Source organism: Stenella coeruleoalba, assembly GCF_951394435.1.
Source record: "Stenella coeruleoalba genome assembly, chromosome: 5".
Taxonomy (NCBI): Eukaryota; Metazoa; Chordata; class Mammalia; order Artiodactyla; family Delphinidae; genus Stenella; species Stenella coeruleoalba.
Genome location: NC_137150.1, coordinates 48,808,006 through 48,828,706, shown reverse-complemented (window position 1 = coordinate 48,828,706; position 20,701 = coordinate 48,808,006). Strand labels below are relative to the sequence as shown.

General features: G+C 35.5%; 1 protein-coding gene across 8 annotated transcripts in view; it reads left to right on the top strand.

Moving 5' to 3' along the window:
• Positions 1-20,701, top strand: part of PHC3 (polyhomeotic homolog 3) — an 85,182-nt gene that overhangs the window by 36,248 nt on the left and 28,233 nt on the right. For 6 of the 8 annotated variants that reach the window (XR_013828348.1, XR_013828349.1, XM_079921696.1 and 3 more), the window contains 4 exons: positions 3,181-4,052; positions 4,355-4,402; positions 8,605-8,758; positions 13,971-14,221. Coding sequence is in view for 6 of the 8 variants with exons in the window: in XM_079921696.1 (XP_079777822.1) it covers positions 3,181-4,052; positions 4,355-4,402; positions 8,605-8,758; positions 13,971-14,221 (1,325 nt within the window). In the remaining 2 variants the exon portion in view is untranslated. The remainder of the gene's footprint in view (positions 1-3,180; positions 4,053-4,354; positions 4,403-8,604; positions 8,759-13,970; positions 14,222-20,701) is intronic. The other 2 variants (XM_079921698.1, XM_079921695.1) reach the window with 2 other exon arrangements.

The window sequence follows — 20,701 nt, the reverse complement described above, 5'->3', positions numbered from 1 at the left end:
CAGGTCACTTTCAAGTATTAAAAAATCTGCTTGTATTCTAACATAGTATAGTCTAGTAATTATTATAATAGACATATAACAGACATGGTTATTATTTCCTTACATGTATTTCTAGGGTGCTAACATCATTTAGTTTTCTTCATCATTTCTTCTTGAGGGTGGAATTCCCACTTGATATTTATTAATCCTATTTTTAATATATAAAATAAAGGCAAACTTTAACCAAATGTCTGGAAATTATCATGAACTATATTAGAGCTCAGTCTTTAGAGCTTTTATGAAATAAGTTAGAAAAAATATGCATCTTTTTTTGCAGACATTAATCCAGTATGTAGTGAAAAGACTAATTAGTCTGCTTAGGCTATCATAAAAAAATACCATGGCCTAGATAGCTTAAACCAGGGGTCCCCAACCCCCAGTCCATGGACCAGTAGCAGTCCTCGACCTGTTAGAAATCAGGCCACACAGCAGGAGGTGAGCGGCAGGCGAGTGAGTAGTGAAGCTTCATCTCCCGCTCCCCATTCCTCATTGCTCACATTACGGCCTGAACCACCATATCTGCCCCCCTCCCCGTCCCTGGAAAAATTGTCTTCCATGAAAGTGGTCCCTGGTGCCAGAATGGTTGGGTACCACTGGCTTAAGCAACAGAAATTTATCTTCTCACAGTTCTGGAGGCTGGGAAGCTCAAGATCAAGAACTGGCAGTGTTTGGTTTTTGGTGAGCGCTCTCTTTCAGGCTTGCAGATGGCTGCCTTCTAGTGTGTCCTCATACAGTCTTTCATCTGAGTGCAGGAAGAGAGGATATCGAGTTCTCTTCTGTCTCATCCTGTTGGGTCAGGGCCTCACCCTTTTGACCTCATTTAACCATAATTACTTCCTTAGAGGCCCCCTTACCAAACACAGTCACATTAAGGGTTAGGGCTTCAACGTGAATTTTGGGGGACACATACATTCAGACCATAATAGGAACCTAGACTCAGCTAAGACTGTGGATTCTTTTATACCCAGCGCTGCCTCTTAATAGCCAGGTGATTTTAGGCAAGTCACTTCACTACTGAAAGTTTCTTCACTTGAAATATACTGGATTAGTATAGTACCCTATGTACTTCATGGGGTTGTAGTAACTACTGAATGAAGTAATATATTTAATAATTTACAATAATATATTTAATTATTTGCAATAATAAAAGGTTCTGCTGCATATGTGAGAGATGATGCCAATCATTAATTCTCCAGTTACAAGGCCACCCTGACAATACTAAAGTGTTTATTAAAATCAGAGAAATTAACACACGTCATGATTCTCCAGAACACTAGGACTTTTCTTATATGGAAGTATTGTTTAAGATATCCTCAGTTATTCTGTAGTATATGTGCTTGTCAGTTGGACTTAATGGACTAATATAAAATATATAGACTCATTTTGATTTCTGATCAAAGAAAAATTTTATTTAGGTGAAAGGATAACTATTACTGTATTGAATTACCAGCTCTAGAAGGCAAAGATTGCTTACTTGCTAGAGCAAAGAAAGACTTTTTATTCCCATGAATATAATCTCCATTGTACTTCAAGAATATGGTAAATTTTAATTATAACTTAAAAATTGAATTAAAGTGGGCCTTTGCTAAACCTCTATTTCCTTATCTGTAAAAGGGTACCTACTCAACAGGCATTTTGTGAGTACAAAGGAGAGAGATGTGAAAGCATCTTAAGCCCCTTGGTGGAAAGGTACTCTATAATAAAGTCCAAGATTTTTTTGAATACTCTATAATAGAGAGTCTTTATCAACACATTTATAAAGTGCTGACATAAAATTTTCAGTCTTAGTTTGAGATGCTAGTCTAGTTATATGAAAATTACTTTGTTAGATGAAATTTTAGATCTAATTTCCATTTTGTTTTTAACAATTCGTGGGTATTTGTTGAACCTTCTAAATGCTTCTTTCTTGAGATGTTAATCAGATGTTAATTTCCTTAAAGAATCTCCATAATTTCAAATAATAATGAACCAAATACAGAAAGGTTGAAAAAAATTTGTTAGAATTTTTTATAAGGTCTTTGTCACAAATAATGGTTGAATGTAAAAATAGATAAAAGGCATTACAGTCTGAGATTAAGAAAAAAGTTTTGCCTGTCTTTAGGTATATTTTAAATGTGATAATGTTACATGGTATTAATATTAAGTAATCTTCAGTTTATCTTCTGGTGAACCCAGTTTCCATTCTTATTTAGATAGAGAGGATTTCACCAGCATCTCCCTCTGTGTGAACATATGCACCAGTCAGTATGCAGAGGAGGCATAATGATGTGGAAACTACTTTCTACTTGATTTTGCTAATTCTTACATATATATTTCCTGTTATGAGTGGCTCCCTTGTGGAGAAAACTGGTATTATCACTTATAGATTACTGTAGGTTTCTTTTAGTGTATGTGGGAGAGAGAAGTAAAACAAGATCATTTGTCTAGACAGCATGGCTGATTGCGTCATTTTTTCTGCAAGCAAAACTATTGGTCTCCTGGATTTGGAATGGCCCCTGAAATTTCATTTCTTAGTTACTGTGATTATTTAACCATGCTGTAGGATTCACACGTGTATTTTGCTTAAGTGAATTAACTTTTTATACAAAATATTTTCCTGGGTCAAATAGTACCAACTATTCATCTCGGTTCAAATTGGGGAACTTATTTGGGAAGCTTTATAGGTAATTACATTGACTGTTAGTTGGAAGAATGTTTAGACATGGATTAGAAAGGATGAGACCTTTATTTTATGATTTTGAAGTTATCTTTATTTATATTACACTTGTTCAGTTACACTCCTCTTCTTCCCAGAGAAGGAATTCAAGTGGATAAACTTTGTTAAAAGTTAATGGAAATATTCTGGTGACATATAAAATTTAATAAGAATAAATCATGTAGATTCAGATTTATGAATCAATTGTTTTAGGCAGTTTTCTTTTGGAACTTATCACAGTACAGTTTGTTTTATGAAATTATGTAGTTTTCCAAGGAAAAGTTGTTTGTCATTACATTTTTGAGCCATTCTTGTTGGGAAGACTTGTAATAGATTTCTGATGATTATGACCTTCTGATGCGAAAACGTTCCTCATTTAGATTTATTTTAAAATTTATGTGATTACTTTTGAAATAAATACTAATTGTCATTTTTTTCTCTCACAGCTTCATATCCTCCAATTCAGCCTCATCCTCTAATAAAACATCAGCAGATTCCTCTTCATTCACCACCTCCCAAAGTTTCCCACCATCAGCTGATGCTACAGCAGCAGCAACAGCAAATTCAGCCAATCACACTTCAAAGTCCAACTCAAGACCCACCACCATCCCAGCACTGTTTACCACTCCAAAACCACGGCCTGCCTCCAGCTCCCAGTAGTGCCCAGTCACAGCATTGTTCCCCAATTCAGAGTCATCCCCCTCCTTTACCAGTGTCTCCTAGCCAGTCACAGTCAGCACAGCAGTCTGTAGTGGTGTCTCCTCCACCACCTCATTCACCAAGTCAGTCTCCTACTATAATTATTCATCCACAAGCACTTATTCAGCCACACCCACTTGTGTCATCAGCTCTCCAGCCAGGGTCAAACTTGCAGCAGTCCACTGCTAATCAGGTGCAACCTACAGCACAGCTGAATCTTCCATCCCATCTTCCACTTCCAGCTTCCCCTGTTGTACACATTGGCCCAGTTCAGCAGTCCACCTTGGTGTCCCCAGGTCAGCAGATTGTGTCTCCAGCATCACACCAGCAATATTCAACCCTGCAGTCCTCTCCAATCCCAATTGCAACCCCTCCGCAGATGTCGACATCTCCTCCAGCTCAGATTCCACCACTGCCCTTGCAGTCTATGCAATCTTTACAAGTGCAGCCTGAAATTCTGTCCCAGGGCCAGGTTTTGGTGCAGAATGCTTTGGTGTCAGAAGAGGAGCTTCCAGCTGCAGAAGCTTTGGTCCAGTTGCCATTTCAGACTCTTCCTCCTCCACAGACTGTTGCGGTAAACCTACAAGTACAACCACCAGCATCCGTTGATCCACCAGTGGTAAGCCCTTGGAAGCTCTTTGACTTTCTTGCCGACCTGAAAGTAAAAACAGTTTTCTCCCACGCTATGTTATATCATTAGATCTAAATGCCAATGAATTTAAAAAGCTTGAAATTTCCATCTGTCAGTATCTGACATACATGCTGTATGGGCAAAAAAAAAAAAAAAAAAAAATACCTTTTGTTGTAGTATGGTTGCATGCTTGATAATTTGTAATGGTTATTAAAAGTCCCTCGTTAATTTTATTACTATTTAAACAAATCCATCTGCTATCTTTACAGAGTTGATTTTTTTTCCCCAAGGGAATGCATTTGAACCAGTGTCATCTGCACAAAGTTTTTTCTCTTAAGGTGATTATCCTTCATAGATCCCTTCTGTTGGCTTGTATGTTCTTAAACGTATGGTTTATCTAGCTAACCTTTTTGGTTGTATGCATTCTGAAGTACTAGGCCTTTATGGGGCTTTTGCTTCAAGGTGGAGGTATGCTTGTATGATGTAATTTTTTGGTAAACTTGTATTTTGTAATTAAAACTTTGTAAAAACCAGTTATTCTAGGAAAGAATCCAACTTTGCAAAAACAACATTAACTGTAGGCCATCTTTCAGAATTATTAAACTGATTTTTAAATTTCTACTAAGGGAGAATATATACTTAAAATATTTCTCATTTAAAAAGCTAAGAAAATCTCAGCGGATGAGTTGAATACTGAGGATGAAAAAATCCACTGGGAGGAGTAAAAGTTTTGAGTAACTGAGATTGTGGTGAAATTTATCAAAATAAACCTCTAGAAATGGTACATACTGCCTACAGAGGAAAATTATCCTGAAAAATGTTTTTCTTTTAAACATTCTATAAAGGACTTTTAAATTTATAAAATAATTTATAATAAAAATTGAAATAAGGTCTCTAAATGTTAGAATGATCAAATTCATAATTAATTTATAACTGAGGAAAACAATATTCTCAAGAGGTTTTTTTTTTATTTTTACTTTTTTGAATTTTATTTTATTTATTTTTATACAGCAGGTTCTTATTAGTTATCTATTTTATACATATTAGTGTATACATGTCAATCTCAATCTCCCAGTTCATCCCACCACCACCACCACCCCCCAAAGGAGGTTTTATGTCAAACCTCACTAAAGAGATTTTATCACTTAAAGGCTAGTAACCATAAACTCAGAAAGGAAAGGGGTTTCAAAGTCTGTTCCTTAATGGGAAACATTTTGGTGCTCAGGATGCAAATTTATAGATTCTTTATTCTTGTCATTCTGACTGATCTTAATAGGCATGAAGAGATTGAATTCCACTTCCTACTCACTTTTATTAAGAACAGAATTTGACAAAGACAACAATGGGCATCTAGAAATAAGTTTGTATTTCAATTATTATGTCTCTATATTTTCTTTTAATGTATTTTTGAAGAGTTTACAATGGATATTATAATATAAAAACACAGGCTTAAAAGTGTACAGTACCTTCAAAGAAATCAAATTTAATTTGAATTTATATTCTCACTTTCTAGTTCAATGAATTGGTTTTTAACAAGTAAAAAAATAAAATTTCTCTATATGCCTTATATTTTTCTAATTATTTTTGTTAGGGCAGACCTTGGAGGAACATGTTTGGGATAGAAATATCAAAAACATAACAACACTTGGATTAAAGTTAAAATATCTAGGATCTTATTATTTTCTGCCCTCTATTAATTTTGTTTTTTTTAAAATTTATGTTACCTCATTTTTGGAATTGTTTTTTTTCATGAGAAGAATAACTTTCTCTGCTATCACTGGTATGGTCATATTTGCTACAGATGTTTCCATGTTATTGTTCTTATCTTTTACCTTTCTTTGAGTACCATAGCCTATTTATTAAATTGCTGTATTTTTCTGTTATTACCTTTATCAAATCAATTTTTTTAACCATCCCATTTCTTCATGAATTACACATTCGTTCACAATTTCCTGGTTGTTTCAAATATTCAAAGGTAGAGAGAGAGTTCTAAGAGATGTGAAATTTTCAAAGATAAGTGAATTTTCAAAGTAACATCAGTATGTTTTTTAAAAGATTTTTCATTGACATTTAGGTATGATAAGTAAGATATGGTAAGTGTAGATAATTTAGAACTAATAAATGTTTTCCACAGTTTATTTAGGGAAAGGAGACAGATGGGACTAATGTACTTTATTGAGGTAAGTTTGGCAGCCAGTGTTAGTTTTAGAATAGTCATAGTTATGAACTAAAGAGAAATTGTGATGTACAGTTTCCAAATGATCTTGTGAGCAAAACCTTCACTTCTTTGCTTTATTCAGTCTTTTAGTTGTCGCACTTAGATTTTTTTTATGCTGATGGTGCCAGATGTCTGTGACAGATTTGCTTTTGCCTACTTCTTTTATTCTTTAACTTACTTTGCCTTTACATGGGGGATGTGGAAGAAAGTATGTACAGTTAGGCTTACCTGTAAAGAACGAAAAATATTTTACAGTATTCTTTGTTGGATTATTTCAGAATATGTTATTTGTGTTTGCCTCTTTTAATCCTTTAAAACTCTTTCATTATATTTTAAAAATCAGAATACTATGCATGCTCATGCATGATCTTTGATTCCTTAAAAGGTACTGTAGTAGGTGTTTGAAAAACTTGTGACAGCATTAATATTAAAGAGAGAGTTTCAGCATTTTATGAAAAGATGATCTTTGGAAGAAAAGTAATATCTAATAAAGGAATGCTACATAGATACAGTTGAGCTGGTTGATACAACCATTACTTGCCTAATTACCTCTGAATCAACATCCCCACCACTCTGCCAAATTAAGGTAATCTCTACTACAGCAGGTGCCCCTCACTAGAAGTTTTTTGTTTTTTGTTTTTCCTTTAACCCCCAGGACATTTTTTTGGATGACTTTCCCTGTATTGGACATTATCATCATTTAAAAAAAATTATCATGAACAGATACTAGCAGCTATCATTGTTGCGCTGTACAGTAATGAACGACTGCTTTCACTCCTGAGGATCCAGACATGAGGCAAGGACTCTCTCTCAGTGAAACCGGTTTCCAGATTCAGGGTTGTGAGCAAATAACTTTTAAAAATGTTGCCTACTTAGTAGCTGATTCGAATCACAGCTCTGGATATTATATTTGATATAAAATTATCAGTAACAAAGGGATTTTTTAATTTAAAAAAAAAGAAAGCTTTTTTTTCTTAATAGATTATCTTGAAAAATTAGGGTTTTTTTTTTGCTTGTTTTGGTTTTTAAATTCTATTGCTGTTGTTAGATATGCCTTTGTAGGTAAAACTTCAAGTCTTTTTTATCACGCATCGTTTATGCTGGTTTCAGAAATATTGATTGTTTTTATATTTAATTTCAAATCAAACTTTTTCAATAGTTTGATTAAAAATATATACAATATTAGATCATTTAAAAGTTTTTTGTGAATGTTGAAGAAACATTTTTTGTTTTGATATTTATTAGAAATATTAATCAGTTTGGGTAGGTTATCTTAAAAACTCACAACTTTTATAAATGTAAGTAATAAACTTTGTACATATAAGAAGGGGGTAAATTGCTTTGTGGCTTTGTTTTTGGTGACCTGTCATCTTTCAAAAATAATGATTAAATTAAAAAAAATGACAAAATAAATACCTATGTCAGTCTCTACAAGTGGACTTTGAAAATTCAGCCTTAAGTTTAATAAAAAATCAATAATAGGTTAGACGTTTTTAAAGTTCCTTCTCAGAGTACTTTTGAGTCCATGTTTTCTTCTTAAGTATTATCTTTACCATTGGATAACAAGGTAGTTAAATTAAAGATGTAACTTTCTTCTATAAGTATGGAACAATATTAAAGAACTAAAAGTAATATGTCAAATGGTTTAGGATGGGGGTGTGTGTGTGTTATTTCAAGGACAGATGTTTTCTGTTTAACTGATACTAGCTTATAAAAATTCATTAGATTCTTGAGTAGATCAGAAGATTAAACATGTAATCACATACCTTTTTTGTGGGTACTCAGACATTACTTTTCAAAATTTAATCTTTAATTCACATAAATATAATAAAGAAAAACCTGGGATGTAGTCCTTTAAACAGTGCATTTCCTTATATAATATGTGTCATTTTGGAGATTTACTTAACATGCTTGTGAAAAATATTAGTATCTATTTTGATTTATTACAGTGGAAGTTAACAGAAACTATAGTAAATTCCCCAAATAGTTGTTTGAGTGTATAAAATCAAAACATTTTAAAAAATTAACAAAATTAAAAATATGTCCTGACTTGACTATCACCTTTGGGAAACCTTAGTGATTTATAGCCTAGGTACTGATCCACAGCTTGCTTTCAGTGAAATATCATCAAGTATCATGAATCGTCAAGGATTATGAAAAACTTCATTTGAATGATTTTAAAGTTTTCCTTTCAATCTGTCAAATAGTCATTTTGCCTTTTAATTTTTAAAACACTTGGAATTTATTTTGTTCATTAAATTAAGAACACCTTATCAAATGTACTTTAGAAACATTTTTAGGCAGCATGGTTTGTCGTTGCAGGTTTATCAAGTAGAAGATGTATGTGAAGAAGAAATGCCAGAGGAATCAGAAGAATGTGTCCGAATGGATAGAACTCCACCACCACCCACATTGTCTCCAGCAGCTATAACTGTGGGGAGAGGAGAAGATTTGACTTCTGAGCATCCTTTGTTAGGTGAGAAAATGCCTGAATTTGGGGTAATTTTCTATTAGAGAAGTGTTAGTAACGGAAAAAGGTTTTTTTCAATAGAGGTCGTATTAAACTAATTTGCTGTGTAATTAATTGCTGCAAAACATAGATTAGAATTCAAGACTTTTTAAAAATTAATTAATTAATTTATGGCCGCATTGGGTCTTCATTGCGGTGCGCGGGCTTCCTCTAGTTGCAATGAGTGGGGGCTACTCTTCTTTGTGGTGCGCGAGCTTCTCATTGCGGTGGCTTCTCTTGCTGCAGAGCATGGGCTCTAGGCACTTAAGCTTCAGTAGTTGTGGCACGCAGGCTCAGTAGTTGTGGCTCGCAGGCTCTACAGCACAGGCTCAGTAGTTGTGGCACACAGGCTTAGTTGCTCCGCGGCATGTGGGATCTTCCTGGACCAGGGCTCGAACCCGTGTCCCCTGCATTGGCAGGCAGATTCTTAACCACTGCGCCACCAGGGAAGTCCCAAGATTTTTTTTTTTTTGATGAGGAATAATTAGAACAGTTGTTGAGGAACTACCCAAATCAAAAACGTATTTCAGCCTTTGAATTTCTAGCAGTTTGTACAGATGTGTTTCATATGACCATTCAGATTTATGTGTCAAGCTATTTCTAGCTTAAAAACTAGAATAAATCAAAGTTCTATCAGAAGATTTCAATTATACTTTCCAAAAATCACAAAACATGGGCTTCCCTGGTGGCACAGTGGTTGAGAGTCTGCCTGCCGATGCAGGGGATACGGGTTCGTGCCCCGGTCCGGGAGGATCCCACATGCCGCGGAGCGGCTGGGCCCGTGAGCCGTGGCCGCTGAACCTGTGCGTCCGGAGCCTGTGCTCCACAACGGGAGAGGCCACAACAGTGAGAGGCCCGTGTACCGCAAAAAAAAAAAAAAAAAAAAAAAAAAATCACAAAGCATTTGAAGTCATATCTGACATTTGTCATAATTGCGTGTGACCCAGACTGAGTAAATGCTTTTAAAAGTGTTCTTTCCCAGACAGTACTTAAATTAAGCCTCACTAATTCTTACTAGGGACGTGGATTAAAAAATTCTTGAGTTTAAGCATTCAAATTCTTATTCACTACTTCAGAACTACTTACAAGTTCAAGTAAATCTTCTCTATACTCCTCCTGATAATATCAAAGTGACTGTGAATCCTCGGTATTTTACTAAAACATTATAATCTATAGCCCGGTATCTAAGTCCTAAAAAAGATATATTCTGTGTTAGGGTTTTTTTTTTTTTTTTTTTAGTATTTTATTTAGATCAGGGGTTGGCAAATGATAGCTCACGCTTCAGATCCTTCCTGCTGCATGTTTTTGTATGGCCAATGAGCTAAGTATGGTTTTAAAATTTTTAAATGTTTGAAAAAAAAATCAAAAGAAGAGTAATGTTTCATGTCATGTGAAGATTATATGAAATTCAAATTTCATTGTCCATGAATAGAGTTCTATGCAACACAGCCACGTTCATTTGTTCAGATATTATCTATGGCTACTTTTGCATTACTGCAGCAAAGATGAGTCATTGCAGAGACCATATGTCCTTTATAGAAAGTTTACTGACCACTTATCCAGATAATACTAATCTTGGTTCAGGCTTTGTTGTAAGTATTTTATTCTATTGAATATCTCATGGCCTTCATGATCACTTTCAGTTAAGACTAACCACTGTAACAGGCATGGAAACAGACTGTAACAGGGCACTGACTTTGCTACCAAAGCAGCCCTTGTCCTCTCTTTTCTTCAGCATGCCACATTTCTATCCTTTCTCTTCTTTCTAGCTTTTATCCCTTACTACCAATATGAATCTCTGGAAAGCATGGAGGGGGAAGACCAATTTTCCTCCAACTTTTTCCCCAACTTTTTCCTGAAAAATAGAAAACATTTAGTCAATAAAATTATATAAAATATTTAAGACAAGTTTAATATTATTGCCTTTGCTTATTCAAAATAATACCTCAAAAGATAGATTTAAGAAAATCTAACTATAGTATTAAATCTTTGTAGTTTGTATACACTGAAAATGGATTTATGTTGCTGCAGATTTCTTGGAATTTTGATTTAAAGGCAGAAATATGTGTTTAATTGGATACTAACCTTGCATTGTGACTGTGATTTAATTGCCTAATAAGCATTACTAATGATACTCAAGAAAATTTAAACATTTTTGATATATTGAAACTCAAGAATATCTTCACATTATTTCCTCAGGAATGTAGTCTGAGATCCTGGCAGGCATATCCATCCCTCTGGCTAAATTGTCTAAGTACAATGTAGATTTTTGAATCTTCCTTTAATTTACTTCATACTTAACTAGTTTCTGTAGTATATGAAGGGGGAAAAGCGAGCACAGGTTGCTCATCAAATCATGTAATAAACTAACCTGTAAAAATAGAGGGACTTGTTTCCACCCAGGATTCGGTCTTCATAAATCTATAAGAATTCTTAAAAAAGCATCCATAAAAAAGAGTAGAAAAAGCTCATAGATCTTGCTCAGAAAACGAGACTGTGAATAGGCAGAGTAACCTGTGGCAAAGTCTTATCAGTTAACTTGGGGTTTCTCTCTCACAGTTGTCTTAAATCTAGAGAGTGTAGTAATTGTGGTTTTTTTGTTTTTTAAAAAACTAATTAATTAAATTTTGCCTGCGTTGGGTCTTCATTGCTGCTCGCGGGCTTTCTCTAGTTGTGGCAAGTGGGGGCTGCTCTTTGTTGAGGTGCGTGGGCTTCCCATTGCGGTGGCTTCTCTTGTTGCGGAGCATGGGCTCTAGGCACGTGGGCTTCAGTAGTTGTGGCACACAGGCTCAGTAGTTGTGGCTCACGGGCTCTAGAGTGCAGGCTCAGTAGTTGTGGCGCATGGGCTTAGTTGCTCAGCGGCATGTGGGATCTTCCCAGATAACCCATGTCCCCTGCACTGGCAGGCGGATTCTTAACCGCTGCGCCACCAGGGAAGTCCCCAATAATTGTGTTTTTGTTCTGCTATAATATGTCAATGTTTCTTGTGTTTTTGATTTTAACAGCTGATTATAAACTGGCAAGTCATAGCTATTAATAACTTTTTAAAGAAGTCAGTAACTTACAACTTTGTTTTCAACAAAATTTAGATCTATTTGTATGTATGATCCAAAAATTAGTTAGAACATATACTAAGCAGTATTTTCTGAATAAGCCACAATATACTTAATGCAGCTTTATATTTCTAAAGTAACCAAATATTTATAAATCTATAAGGGATATTAAAATTTATCTTATTTTTCACTTCTCCATAGATTTATATTTTCCTTCCAACAGAAAAATTGCTTTTTAGTCCCAGTTCAGGATTATATCTTTTATCCTTTTCTTCTAGGAGTATATGTGGAAATTGGGTATGTGGGGTAGGATTTTTATGGAGTTCTTCAGTCTGGTAATGCATGTGTACAATTGTGTATTTGTTCCTGGAAATAAGCAAACCAGTATTTCCTGCTGACTTTTTCTTCTCTTTTTTTTTCTTTTTTTTTTGGGGGGTGGCTGGGTTGGGTCTTCATTGCTGCATGGGCTTTCTCTAGTTGCGGCGAGTGGGGGCTACTCTTTGTGCTGTGCACGGGCTTCTCATTGCAGTGGCTTCTCTTGTTGCGGAGCATGGGCTCTAGGCGTGCAGGCTTCAGTAGTTGTGGCACGCAGGCTCAGTAGTTGTGGCGCACATGCTCTGCGGCTTGTGGGATCTTCCCGGACTAGGGATCGAACCCGTGTCCCTGAATTGGCAGGCAGATTCTTAACCACTGAGCCACCAGGGAAGTCCTCTGCTGACTTTCTTTTGTAGTTCTTAATGAGGGATTGTGTGACTTTAAATAGCTTTTCCAGTACAGTTTATCCTGGTGGATTATTTGGTGGAACTAGGTTAAGTTATGGCTGTAATCTTGCTGTGATAAGCTACATAGTGTTATTAATTACGTCAGAGTTACTATGTCTGAACTGTTAGCTTTTCCATTTCTGACACTACACTGATTATCACTACACTATTTTGTTAGCTGAAATTTTTATTCGATAGGGATTTCTTTTCTTTCTTCTCTACCTGAGCTATATTTTGAGCATTTTTGATAGTGATATCAATCCTTTTCATACTGATGGTGGAGAGGAGTTACTGTAGCAATGAAAAAAGCATTGTCTCCGGAATCCAGAACCTGATTGCCTGGGTTAGTATCCCAGCTCCACTGCTTATTAGCTGTGTGCCTCTAGGCAAGTTGCTTTATCTTTCTGTGTTTTGGTTTCCACATCTATAAAATGGAGATAATAACAGTACCTACCCATAGGCTAGTTTTGAGGGCTAAATGTGTTATAACATGTAAGACATTTATACAGTACCTGGCACAAAAGTGCTCAGTAAGTAGTAATATTATCTTTACCACATGTTCTTTTTTTGTTATTTTTCTCAGACATCTTGTACTCACTGGTATTCCTAGCTATCAGCTGGTTCCGCCTCTCCACTTTGGTACAGCTTAGTAAAGGTTTATTGCTACCGAATGGGGAGGTAAAGTCTCTATTGTAGGCTGTGGGTCTGTCTTATTGTGGTCCTCAGAGTTTGAAGGGGAGGAATCACAGTGATCCAGCCCAACATTTTGCAATTGCCTGGTATACAGTGTTCCCCCAAATTGACATGTACGGTGTCAATGAAGAGTTGTTAAAGATAACAACAAAGAACATTTGTGCATGGATGTGAATTAGCTTGAAATAAAGGTAATGCCCTGTATAATTCATTAAAATTTCTACTTATTCTGTGGATTTCATGATTCTTTTTTTCTTAAGCGTGTTTTCAAAGTACTTTTTTCCCCCCATATCATTTGGAATATATAAACAGAAACATAGGGAATTTAATATCTGTATAGCTTAAAATTTTAAAGTTTTTTTAGTAATTATTCTTAAATTGACATTCTAAAACATTTTCATGTCTTATGGGACAGTTCTTTGTAACCAAAGTTGGAATGACAACTTTGAGCAAGTCACCCCCTTCCTCTGTAAGTGGGAATAGTAGTATGTATCTCATAAGGTTATTGTGGAGATTAAATGAGATAATAAATATAAGGGTCTTAGAATTTTCTTTAAAGCACCAGATATTAGCTGTTATTGTTACTAATATTTATTCTTGAATTTTCTTTCATATTTGCCTGGGCAGAATGCTAAAGATTAAAAAAATGACTTTTTTTTTTTTGTTCCACAGAGCAAGTAGAATTACCTGTTGTGGCATCAGTCAGTGCTTCAGTAATTAAATCTCCATCAGATCCTTCACATGTGTCTGTTCCTCCACCTCCACTCTTACTTCCAGCTGCTACCACAAGGAGTAATAGTACATCTATGCTTGGTAGCATACCCAGTGTAGAAAACAAACCTCCACAGGCTATTGTTAAGCCACAGATCTTGACCCATGTTATTGAAGGCTTTGTAATTCAGGAGGGATTGGAGCCATTTCCTGTAAGTAGCAAGCAAATTTGTATTTTTACAATTATTCATGTAGCATTATCTTAAAATGTATAATCTGTTGTTATCTAACAAAAAGCTTGTAATTTTATCTCAAAAGTTGTTAATCTTTTATCTAGAATTTCTTTATATCTTTTATATATTTCCAGATATACTTCTAGAATTTTACGCTAGCTATTTAAATGTATAAACTAAGAAGAAAACTTTCAGGATATAAGGATATCAGTTTTATAATTTTTAGAGAAGGCAATTATATGTTTACTCCAATGAAATAAACTTTCTATTTTTTTTAAGGGGCTTGAAATGATACCTAAAGTTCATTAGTTTCTTTTTAATGGTGTTTCTTGTATAATATGATACTTTGTGAACTTTAACTTGAATACAGAAAATAATGACTTCCCAGTGATCTCATACTTCTGATGTTACCCAGTTGATGCTTTAAAATTAGCAAATAGATCTTTTCATTATTCTTAAATCTCAGCCTTCAGTCAGATTTCAAAAATGCTTCAAAATGTTCACCTCAAAATTGAGGTGCTATATCTGTCACTAAGAGTATTGTGATTTGAGACTAGCTGTACATTACAGCTATACTAGATACATTACATACTAATATCCAGAGATGAACATTTTCCCTTAGAAAATATACCAAGACAAGTGGCCAAAATCAAAGCCCAAATCAAAGACAAGAAAACAAAATTATGTATTTTGGAGGACTTTGAACTATCTGATTTTTCAGATTCACAGGTAGTGCATTGTGATTGCACTGTGATAGTTGACTGTCTAATCAGTTGCCTTTGCTTTCAGTTTACTGTGTGTATATTAAGCTTGGATCTAAGAATCTCTGATATATAGTGAGTGGAGGAACAGGTTTTTTTCTCCCTATTCCTCGGTGATTGGATCTGGCTCTGCCACATATAGACTGTGTAACCTTTGTCAAGTCATTCAGCCTTTTTGAAATTCATTTGTTCATCCAGCAAATGGAGGTGATACTTTGCTCTTAGGGTTATTGTGAGGAATAAATGTGCATAAATTGCTGTGTAGTGCCTGGCACTTAATGGCCATAGCTATGATTATCAATTATTACTAGTGACAGTTACAACTTCTTTTTTCAGATTACAAGAGTAATATGTATTTTTTTAATGGAAAATTTGGAAAATAAAGAGAACAAATAATCCTCAGCAATACCACAGAGTATATTTTAATATATATATTTTTTCATATGATCAAGGTTATTATTATATATACAGTTCAGCTTCTTTCACTTAGTATATCTTGAGCATTTATTTTCTAGTTTGATTAATAGTACTTAGGAAACATTTTGAAAGGTTACATAATATTTCACTTTCTGGACAACTGTAATTTATATAATCCTTCCATTACAGTTGGCCCCCCATATCCACAGGTTTCACATCAGGGAGTCAACCCAATCATAGATCAAGAATTAAAACAAAAAACAGTCTACAAAGTTCCAGAAAGCAAAACTTGAATTTGCCATGCACGGGCAACTATTTACTTTGCATTTACATTGTATTCAGTATTATAAGTAATCTAGAGATGATTTAAAGTATATGGGATGGGACTTCCCTGGCGGTCCAGTGGTTAAGACTCTGGGCTCCCAATGCATTGGGTTCAATCCCTGGTCAGGGAACTAAGATCCCGTATGCCATGTGGTGTGGCCAAAAAAAAAAAAAAAAGTACATGGGAGAATGTGCATAGGTTATATGCAAATAATACTCCATTTTACATAAGGGACTTGAGCATCTGCGGAATTTGTATCCTCTGGAGTCTTGGAATCAATCCCCTGCAAGTACTGAGGGACAACTATGTTGTTGGACATTCAGGTTTCTATTTTTTTGCTGTTCAGATAGCCCTGAAAGGAATATCTTTGTATGTAAATTATCCACATTTGAAATCCACATTTTAAATAATTTCTTTAGCATAAATTCCTAGAAGTATAGGTATTGGATCACATTACATATGTATTCAAAGTATGTATTCATAAGACTCCTGATATATATTGCCAAATTATTTTCTGGAAGATTATTTAAATTTATTCATATACCAGAAGTGTATACTCTTAGCAGCACTGAATATTACAGTTTTTCCAGCAATGAGTTTTCCATTTTTTCTTTTTTTGATTATAATAGGTTGCTGAACTAGGGAGTCAGGAGACTTGAGTTCCTGATTCTGCTTTTGTTTGTTTGTTTTTTTTTTTTGGATAGGCATTCCTTTGTTTTATTTTTTTAACACCTTTATTGGAGTATAATTGCTTTACAGTGGTGTGTTAGTTTCTGCTTTATAACAAAGTGAATCAGCTATACATATACATATATCCCCATATCTCCTCCCTCTTGCATCTCACTCCCACCCTCCCTATCCCACCCCTCTAGGTGGTCGCAAGGCACCGAGCTGATCTCCCTGTGCTATGTGGCTGCTTCCCACTAGCTATCTATTTTACGTTGGTAGTGTATATAAGTCCATGCCACTCTCTCACTTCGTCCCAACTTACCTTTCCCCCTCTCCGTGTCCTCAAGTGCATTCTCTACATCTGTGTCTTTATTCCTGTCCTGCCCCTAGGTTCTTCAGAACCTTTTTTTTTTGAGATTCCAAATATATGTGTTAGCATATGGTATTTTTCTCTTTCTGACTTACTTCACTCTGTATGACAGACTCTAGGTCCATCCACCTCTCTACAAATAACTCAGCTTCGTTTCTTTTTATGGCTGAGTAATATTCCATTGTATATATGTGGCACATCTTCTTTATCCATTCATCTGTCGATGGACACTGAGGTGCTTCCATATCCTGGCTATTGTAAAGAGTGCTGCAATGAACATTGTGGTACATGACTCTTTTTGAATTATGGTTTTCTCAGGGTATATGCCTAGTAGTGGGATTGCTGGGTTGTATGGTAGTTCTATTTTTAGTTTCTTAAGGATCCTCCATACTGTTCTCCATAGTGGCTGTATCAATTTACATTCCTACCAACAGTGCAAGAGGATTCCCTTTTCTCCACACCCTGTCCAGCATTTATTGTTTGTAGATTTTTTTTTTTTTTTTCGGTACGCGGGCCTCTCACTGCTGTGGCCTCTCCCGTTGCGGAGCACAGGCTCCAGACGCGCAGGCTCAGCGGCCATGGCCCATGGGCCTAGCTGCTCTGCGGCATGTGGGATCTTCCCGGACCAGGGCACAAACCCGTGTCCCCTGCATCGGCAGGAGGACTCTCAACCACTGCGCCACCCAGGGAAGCCCTGTTTGTAGATTTTTTGATGATGGCCATCCTAACTGGTGTGAGGTGATACCTCATTGTAGTTTTGATTTGCATTTCTCTAATGATTAATGATGTTGAGCATTCTTTCATGTGTTTGTTGGCAGTCTGTATATCTTGTGGAGAAATGTCTATTTAGGTCTGCTGCCCATTTTTGGATTGGGTTGTTTGTTTTTTGGATATTGAGCTGCATGAGCTGCTTATAAATTTTGGAGATTAATCCTTTGTGAGTTGCTTCATTTGCATATATTTTCTCCGATTCTGAGGGTTGTCTTCCATCTTGATGTGGTTTCCTTTGCTGTGCAAAAGCTTTTAAGTTTCATTAGGTCCCATTTGTTTATTTTTGTTTTTATTTCCATTTCTCAAGGAGGTGGGTGAAAAAGGAACTTTTGGTACTTTATGTCATAGAGTGTTCTGCCTATGTTTTCCTCTAAGAGTTTTATAGGGTCTGACCTTACATTTAGGTCTTTAATCTATTTTGAATTTATTTTTGTGCATGGTGTTAGGGAGTGTTCTAATTTCTTTCTTTTACATGTAGCTGTCCAGTTTTCCCAGCACCACTTACTGAAGAGGCTGTCTTTTCTTCATTGTATATTCTTGCCTCCTTTATCAAAAATAAGGTGAACATATGTGTGTGGGTTTATCTCTGGGCTTTCTATCCTGTTCCATTGATCTATATTTCTGTTTTTGTGACACGACCATACTGTCTTGATTACTGTAGCTTTGTGGTATAGTCTGAAGTCCAGGAGCCTGATTCCTCCAGCTCCGTTTTTGTTTCTCAAGATTGCTTTGGCTATTCGGGGTCTTTTGTGTTTCCATACAAATTGTGAAATTTTTTGTTCTAGTTCTGGGAAAAATGCCATCGGTAGTTTGATAGGGATTGCATTGAATCTGTAGATTGCTTTGGGTAGTATAGACATTTTCACAGTGTTGATTCTTCCCATCCAAGAACATGGTATATCTCTCCATCTGTTTGTATCATCTTTAATTTCTTTCATCAATGTCTTATAGTTTTCTGCATACAGGTCTTTTGTCTCTTTAGGTAGGCTTATTCCTGGGTATTTTATTCTTTTTGTTGCAGTGGTAAATGAGAGTGTTTCCTTAATTTCTCTTTCACATTTTTCATCATTCGAGTTTGGGGATGCAAGAGATTTCTGTGCGTTAATTTTGTATCCTGCTACTTTACCAAATTCATTGATTAGCTCTGGTAGTTTCCTGGTAGCATCTTTTCGATTCTCTGTGTATAGTATCATGTCATCTGCAAACAGTGACAGCTTTACTTCTTTTCCGATTTGGATTCCTTTTATTTCTTTTTCTTCTCTGATTGCTTTGGCTAAAACTTCCAAAACTGTGTTGAATAATAGTGGTTAGAGTGGACAACCTTGTCTTGTTCCTGATCTTAGAGGAAATGGTTTCGGTTTTTCCCCATTGAGAGCAATGTTGGCTGTGGGTTTGTCATATATGGCCTTTATTATGTTGAGGTAAGTTCCCTCTGTGCCTACTTTCTGGATGGCTTTTATCATAAACAGGTGTTGAATTTTGTAGAAAGCTTTTTCTGTATCTATTGAGATAGTCATACGGTTTTTCTCCTTCAATTTGTTAATATGGTGTATCACATTGATTGATTTGTGTATATTGAAGAATCCTTGCATTCCTGGGATAAACCCCACTTGATCATGGTGTATGTTCCTTTTAATGTGCTGTTGGATTCTGTTTGCTAGTATTTTGTTGAGGATTTTTGCATCTATGTTCATCAGTGATATTGGCCTGCAGTTTTCTTTCTTTGTGACATCCTTGCCTGGTTTCGATATCAGGGTGATTGATGGTGGCCTCATAGAATGAGTTTGGGGGTGTTCCTCCCTCTGCTATATATTGGAAGAGTTTGAGAAGGATAGGTGTTAGCTCTTCCCTAAATGTTTGTTAGAATTCACCTGTGAAGCCATCTGGTCCTAGGCTTTTGTTTGTTGGAAGATTTTTAATCACAGTCTCAATTTCATTGCTTGTGATTGGTCTGTTTATATTTTCTATTTCTTCCTGGTTCAGTCTCGGAAGGTTGTGCTTTTTAAGAATTTGTCCATTTCTTGCACGTTGTCCATTTTCTTAGCATATAGTTGCTTGTAGTAATCTCTCATGATCCTTTGTATTTCTGCAGTATCAGTTGTTACTTCTTTTTCATTTCATTTCAATTATATTGATTTGAGTCTTCCTTTTTTTCTTGATGAGTCTGGCTAATGGTTTATCACTTTCGTTTATCTTCTCAAGAACCAGCTTTAAGTTTTATTGACCTTTGCTATTGTTTTCTTCATTTCTTTTTCATTTATTTCTGATCTGATCTTTATGATTTCTTTCCTTCTGCTAATTTTGGGGGTTTTTTTTGTTCTTCTTTCTCTAATTGCTTTATGTGTACGGTTAGGTTGTTTATTTGAGATGTTTCCTGAGGTAGGATTGTATTGCTACTAACTTCCCTCTTAGAACTGCTTTTGCTGGATCCCATAAGTTTTGGGTTGTCGTGTTTTCATTGTCATTTGTTTCTAGGTATTTTTTGATTTCCTCTTTGATTTCTTCAGTGATCTCTTAACCAAGAGATTTAGTAGTGTATTTAGTAGTGTATGGTTTAGCCTCCATGTGTTTGTATTTTTTACAGATTTTTTCCTGTAATTGATATCTAGTCTCATACTGTTGTGGTCAGAAAAGATACTTGATACAATTTCAGTTTTCTTAAATTTACCACAGCTTGGTTTGTGTCCCAGGATATGGTCTATCCTGGAGAATGTTCCATGAGTACTTGAGAAGAAAATGTATTCTGTTGTTTTTGATGGAATGTCCTATAAATATCAATTAAGTCCATCTTGTTTAATGTATCATTTAAAGCTTGTGTATCCTTACATTCATTTTCATTTTGGATGATCTGTCCATTGGTGAAAGTGGGGTGTTAAAGTCCCCTACTATGATTGTGTTACTGTCGATTTCCCCTTTTATGGCTGTTAGCATTTGCCTTATGTATTGAGGTGCTCTTATGTTGGGTGCATAAATATTTACAATTGTTATATCTTCTTCTTGGATCGATCCCTTGATCATTATGTAGTGTCCTTCTTTGTCTCTTGTAGTAGTCTTTATTTTAACATCCATTTTATCTGATACGAGAATTGCTACTCCAGCTTTCTTTTGATTTCCATTTGCATGGTATATCTTTTTCCATCCCCTTA